This window comes from Etheostoma cragini, chromosome 5 (assembly GCF_013103735.1).
Source record: "Etheostoma cragini isolate CJK2018 chromosome 5, CSU_Ecrag_1.0, whole genome shotgun sequence".
Taxonomy (NCBI): domain Eukaryota; kingdom Metazoa; phylum Chordata; class Actinopteri; order Perciformes; family Percidae; genus Etheostoma; species Etheostoma cragini.
In genome coordinates this window covers 2711392-2718396 of record NC_048411.1, presented here as the reverse complement: position 1 = coordinate 2718396, position 7005 = coordinate 2711392, and the positions used below count along the sequence as shown (strand labels likewise).

The following is a 7005-nucleotide window of genomic DNA, read 5'->3' as shown; positions in this document are numbered from 1 at the left end:
ACTTTCCGCCTGTAATGTTTGATTAATGTATGTGGATTTCTTTTTAAAAGACTAACTAAAGTGTCTTTGTGGATTGTAAAAAGCACTGTACAAATAAAATGCATCATTATGGGTTCCTGTGGTCAACATACCTCTGCAGAGACCATTGTACATAAAACAGTCCCATGACATAATTACAGTCACACTTTTCTTTGTGCTGCCATAGAACCCCCCTCTGATTTTGTTAAAATAAAAATAGATTTTGGATAAACCTTTACATTGACTTATCACAACTGAGAACTGTTGGCAACTTGAGAAGGTACATGGAGCTGAGGGAGTTCATGTCACAGAGAGAATAAAAGAGCTCAAACGTGGAACATGGAGTCAGGGCTCGTCTTTATTGGTCCTAGCTCGACAAGCCATTCTTTCTTTGACTTACAGCATAGGGCATGGCGTTTCATTAATCATACATTTACATCCTTTTCTGGCTTATTTTATCTCAAATACAAGGCAGATTGAACATTTTGACTTTTCAGTGCAGCAAGAACAAGTCTGACGATCCACAGCTTGATCGGTCTCTACAGCAGATTAAGGCTGCACTTTGGCAGCACCAAGTGGCAGTCAGAGGTAACTACACTTTAAACAAGATGTCAGTAAACTACACACGTATGTCATTGGTTAAATCTACAGTGTCTCAGTTAGTGCACATGTTGCAGTGCCATTGACATCATCCATTTTCAACAGAAGACTTTCCTCTAAAGCAGCTTTGTCATTAATCTTCCATAACGCAGACAAAAAAAAGAATATGTGGCCGCTGGCTCTTTGTGTTCTCTTGGCTTCAGACCATCTGGTTGGTCCCTCCTCTGTATGCTTAGGTAAGCTATGGCAGTCTTCGCACTGAGTGGTATATGTTGATTAGGAAGGTTTTTTGGATCAATAGAAGCGTTTGCGTCGGTTTTCCTTCCAGCGGCCGTAAAGGACCAGGCCTACCACACCCAGCACGCCCAGGCCCAGGATGGAGAAGACCAGGGTGAAGAAGAACTGCACTCCACTCATCCCTTCCTCCTGGACCTCCACTGCAAAGGATGAGAGATTCTTATCATACGCATCAGGGTTACCAGCAGTGTAAGACAAGCACTTCATCAAAAGGGAGTTCTTTTCAAATTTAAAGCAAAAAGAAAGTGTCACCACACAATGTGACCTGGTTACATAAAGTTAAATGAAGGCTGCACCAGTCTCAGTTCACAGGTGACAGGAGTACTACTTTGCCTCAGAGAGCAAGTGTCTGTCTGTAAATTCTGAGGAAACACCCTGCAGATGTCATCAAAGTCATCTTTAATCTCATAATGTGACAGCTCGCACAGAAAAGTCGCACACTGATGGTTTACAATCAGCATTCACTTTGGGACGACAACTGCAACAGTCCAAACTATTGGTGGGGGTGGAATCACAACTTTTATGACGATATATTTATTCCTTAGATATCAAAATAGTGTTTGCTGATATCACAAAGTTGGTTATGATTCCATTCAATTTAGGGACCTGCCATCGATATCATCATTCTATCATAGAAATGTATCTGAAACTGTGTAATGTTCCACCTGATGATCATAAATGACCTGTAACAAAAAACGAGACCAACAGTGATCGATTCTCAATTTAAGCAAAAACACAAATCGAGTTTGGGAATTCTATGAATCAATTTTGAATTGGTAGAGCTCGAATCAGGATTTTATATTTATATATATATATATATATATATGAAGTCACAGAATGACTTGCAGCAGGTACACAACACTAGAGTCACACATTCTGAAGGGTCAGATCATTTCTTTGCAACACCGGAAAAGCCGGCACCGCTTGGCCTTGGTGCACCTACCGTGGAACTGCTCCATGTTGTCCACTCTGGGGACAGTGACCTCTTCCTGGTCCTGGTCCGCGTCCTCAGGCGTCCTCTCGACTGTCAGCTGGTACAGCTTGATGGAGATGATGTCGTGGTTATCTGCAGCGACATGCACACTGATCAACAAAAATCTCTGCCCAGTCCCAGTTTATCTCTCTATCCGCCCTCTCCCTGGGACTGTTCTGGCTGTAGTGTCAAACCAGAGGAGACTTCTCTTGGAGTCATTAACCAGAGCATCATACCTGACAGGTCTCCGGTGGCCGAAGATGCACCCAGGAAGTAGCCGGCAGGCAGCCACAGGCCCGTGATGTCCGCACATTCTTTCCATTCCTGCTTACCGTCAACGTCCACCAGCAGCTGAGGGGAGGGAGGGGGGGCAGTGTGAGTTATCGTTATAGACTTTTGTCATTTTCATTATTTTAAAGCTTTCAATGGGGATCCTTTAACCTAAGAGAACTTTCAATATGTGTATATATAGTGTGTGAGTAATGTAACATGTAAATATACTGCGTGAGTAATGTAACATGTAGATATAATGTGTGAGTATTAAGAGTGTTCAGACCGTCAGGCGCTGTTTGGAGTATCTGACGAGGAGAAAGGTGTCGTGGACTGCGTTGCGCACCATAGCCGTACATCCTCCGAGCTCAGTAGGCCGTCCATCAGAATCGTGGTCATATGACAGAGTCCCGTTCCCCAGCATCACTGAGATGTACGGGAAAGCCCTCTGTGAGGAAGACAGGGGAGGTTATTACACAGGTACGTGTGTGTGTGTGTGTGGCGAGACAACACCGGGTGATCTGATCAACATCCTCCGCTGGTTTCTGACGCTGCCGGAGTCCCAGGCTGTCCTCTGCCCATTCCACAAGCTCGCACAGAGACACATATGACACATTGCTGATATCCGTCTGAGCCATGCGTCACTAAACACACTCACATCATGGCTCTTGTCAGCATTGGGGTAGGTGTCCACAAATATTCCCAGTCCAATGAAGTTGTTCATGTTGCCGAACACAGGACCTGCGGGCACACGGGGACCTGCGTCAGGGCTCTGTCATTCATACACACCACTGCACAAAAATGCTCTGAAGACTACACGTTGTGTTGACTTCCTGCTCACTGGCTGTTAAAGGAAATGAACAAGCAGTAAAAAAAGTAATACAAGTGGCTTATGGTAGGGAGAGGCAAGTCTTTAGTGACATCATTACACCTAGTAATATATTGAAGCAATTCAAAGTATGATAGTGCACTTTCTTTTAAAAAATTGGAATTCTGGAGAAAAAAAATATAACTTGCTGGTAAAATTGGGCATCTACCAGCCACTGTGGCTGGAGGACAAACAAGTTCATTTCCACCCTGAAACTAGGCTTTGTGAAAGTTTCCTTTAACACATTGCATTTAAGTATTTTTAGCATCAAGTTCCTTTTGTATTGAACAAGACGTGCCCCCGGTAGCGTGATCCAGTCCCTTCCTACCATTCTCCATGCGGTCTTTGGTTAGCCAGATAGCCATGCCATCCCCGTTGAAGTTCTTCTTTCCCACGCCGTGGATTTTAAAGTGCACCCTAAGCTCCCAATCCCGCACCAACAAAGGCTGAAAGGAAACGGAAACGAAAACAAGCGGGTTACTTTGTGCTGCAGGAAGGAACTGAGTAACAGACTACCCTTTTCAGACAGGCTGAACTTGTCAATATGGTGTCAGTCATAAAATGATTACATGCAGGGTCAAAAATGATCGGCATCTACCAGCCAGAAAACAATGGTCATCTACTGAGTGGCTGATTCAATGTGATCATTCACTAACCATTTGGCTGGTGGACAAAAAAGTTAATTTTGGACCCTGAATACATGACATCTAATGACGTTTTTCCACCACATGGTACCTCCACCACTCGCCTCAACTCTACTCGCCTTTTTTAGTTTTCAATTACGAAAAAAAGTCCTTGGTACCTGCTAACAGGTACTTTTTGTAGTACTACCTCAGTAGAGGTCCCAAGCGAGCTGAGGAGATACCAAAAGGTGACATGAAAATCTGCAGACTGCTGATTGGTCGGAGAGAATCGCCACTAATCACTGCATTATCATTGCTACCTTGCTGAATAAAGTAGTTCAGCTAGCGTTTTTTTTTTTTTGCTGCCTTCAGCTTCTTTTGAAACTAAATGTGTCTTCTGGCAACAGCCTGTGCGTGTGTCAATTAGGTCAATTAGGACGACCAGGCACGGGTCGCCTCACGAATAAGGAGGTACTAAACTGCAATGGAAAAAGGAGGACGGGGAAGTTACCATGTAATGGAAAAAAAAACCATAACTTTCCTTTCAAGATCATGTAAAGTACTCATGAGCGACTGTGTGAAGTTCAGGTGTGGCTGTGAGACTTACAACCCGACTCCAAACGGCTCCCTGTCTGCTCTGCATGTCAGGGGTCAGCCTCACGTGCTCCGGCGTAACCATGGCAGTGCCCATCAGGTCCCAGTGGGAGGAGCTGGAGAACCCCAAGCCTGCAGCACAGTGACGTCACCTGTGAGCTACAGCATTGTACACGCTTCTCTCTGTCAGTGGACAACGCAACACAACAGGCCGCTGACTGCCAAACTGTCCTTAAAATACACTAAACTGCACACCTTTGTTTAACCCTCCTGTTGTTCTTGGGTCAAATTTGACCCCTTTAAAAAATGTCTATATCTGGAATATGGGTTTCTTTTTGACCAAACTACCACAAAAAAATGGATTGGATTTCATTCACAACTTTTTGCAAATACAATTGATCACTTTCATTCATCTGATCTTAACTATTAGTTAAAATAATTAATATTTCTGCTTTTTTTAACTCAAATATTATGTATAATTCTATATAGATGAGGGTTATTGACCATGAATTAAAAAGTACTGTAAAACTAGTAAGGTGGTGTTAGTGAAAACTAAAAAAAAACTCTGAAAAAGGGATGAAAATGTCAAATTGTTTTCCGTTTTTTAACCCGGGAGGAAAAAACAAGGGTTAAAGTATTATAATCAGTCCATACAATCTTAATATCACACTTTAAGCTCAACTTAATAAACATCAACAACTAACGTTCTCGTGCTGGGCTCATTAATAGTGACGTTCTCATTTGACGTACGGTGACGTACGACGTAAGACTTGAAAACCTGAGAGTAAGTTGTACTAGCAAACATTAGCTGTCAAACAATGTGGATGACTTAATTTATGATACAAGGAACTGCTATTGTATGATAACTTTACCTCCGCACGGCACGGCTCAGTAACTTTACTCAGCGCGGTACGGCTCGGTAACTTTAACTCAGCGCGGTACGGTACGGCTCAGTAACTTTAACCATCCATGGTTGGATGTATTGTAGCTCGAGCTCACCATAGTACGGCTTCGCCAGAGAATATTCCCGCTTCAGAAAGTCTTCCATAAAGTCCTGTTCGTCTGCCAGCGACTGACTTATTAAAATAAAAACGCTAACAAACAAACATGTTAATTTCCGGAGGTTTTTAAAACGAAACATTGGACATAAAAGCCAGAAACTTCTCAGCGGGTCTGATTTAGTGAAAGCGGCAGCCATCTTTACACAACAAGTGACGTGCGGGGTGAAAACCTACACTTCCGCTTATTACTTTCAAATTAAAACCTCTTTGATGAAAAAACTACGTTAAATTTCGGTATATTAAACATACATAAAAACAACATATATAAAAACATATATAAAAACATAAACATAATATATTAAAACTTGTTATGTGACAAGTGACAAGTAGCTCTCACCTGAGACCATTGTTGACCATTGGTTTTATTTCAGTTAGCCTAATAGCTGGTTTGATTTGCATTGAGAGACGATCTTATGGTTAGCACCCCATGCCTATCTCTAGGTATTGTGAAGGGTATGTGGTATGATGGGGGGCTATTTTAATTTCATAGGCCAAGGGAACTTTATCAGGAGTCATAGTATCCTGATCCATGAAATAACTGGCCTTTAGTAATAAAAATGTTCCTGCCTCTATGGGAATTTAACATACAGTAGATGTGCCACCTGTATTTTAAGAAAGGACATTTGTTTATTTACGACATACGACATATATTATTCATTCACAAAGAAAATTGGTGTCCTTAAAAAGTTTTATTTTCCTCTTTTTTTTTAAATTAAGGCACAATTTCCCAAACGTGATTTTTTTTTTCTTCCTCTTTTTAGTCAACTTTACCATGGTTTCATAACTTATGAGCACCACTATGGCAATGATGAGCCATCTGAAGGCAGCAGCCTCATGTCTAAACCAGGACCCTCATCTTGCTGTTGTGAGCTGGATTCATCAACACCTGGAGCCGTGTGGTTTCAGAATCAGAATCAGAAATATCAATTCATCCCCAAAGGGAAATTCTGTGTTGCAGTTGCACAAATAGTAGAAATATCAAGTAGAAGTATAAATAAAGAATTATAAGGAGTGTGGATATAAACGGTATTTACATAGTTAAAGGAATGTTACGATGCGGTATTTACATACTCAAGCATTTGTAACAATGAACAGTGTTTAAATGCTGGTTATGTCTACTGTAATTAGCTGATTATTAATTTTGCTGATTGTATGTCCTGAACTTGAGTGGCAGCATAGCGTGAAGCTTTCTATCTATCTGAGAAGTCATAGCAGGTTCAGCTTCTCAAATGTTACCCATCATGCAGTACTACTGAAAATACAAGCTGTCTTTTATTTTCAAGGCACAATCGATTAACTAAATATCTCTATCTAACTTAAAAAGAATCGCACAACTGCTATTATTTTTCTATGAGTCACAATGTCTGTTGACAGTAACTTCTGGATAGATAACTCTACAATTCAATTTCAAGGCATTGAAATGTATTTTTGATGCTTTCATACAGGTCAACACTTTGACTAATGTTAGCTTGGAGAGCTAGTCTACCTGTTGGGCTGCAGACTAAAGACACTCTCCCACACTAGCAGTCAGTCCAATCGACGGTGACATGTTGCTGTTCCTAACGCTAGATTTAGTTTAGCAAAGCAACACAGGGGAGGAAATAAGACAGCGGAGACCTCCGTGTTTAACTATGTATCTTTAAACGTTACAGTTACGGCTGAAAATGACAACAGGACTAAACAAGTTTGCTGATTCCACAT

The 7005-nt window shown here is 41.6% G+C and overlaps 1 protein-coding gene across 1 annotated transcript; it reads right to left on the bottom strand.

Annotated features, from left to right (window-relative positions):
- Window positions 1–351: 351 nt before the first annotated feature.
- On the bottom strand, window positions 352–5478 carry lman2lb (lectin, mannose-binding 2-like b). Its single transcript, XM_034872946.1, has 8 exons — window positions 5243–5478; window positions 4257–4375; window positions 3355–3472; window positions 2817–2899; window positions 2445–2606; window positions 2125–2239; window positions 1859–1981; window positions 352–1055 (listed from the first exon to the last, which is right to left on the bottom strand). Exons 1-8 carry the CDS (start codon window positions 5439–5441, stop codon window positions 913–915), a joined length of 1062 nt encoding a protein of 353 aa, XP_034728837.1. The 5' UTR covers window positions 5442–5478; the 3' UTR covers window positions 352–912.
- Between the last annotated feature and the right edge of the window lie 1527 nt (window positions 5479–7005).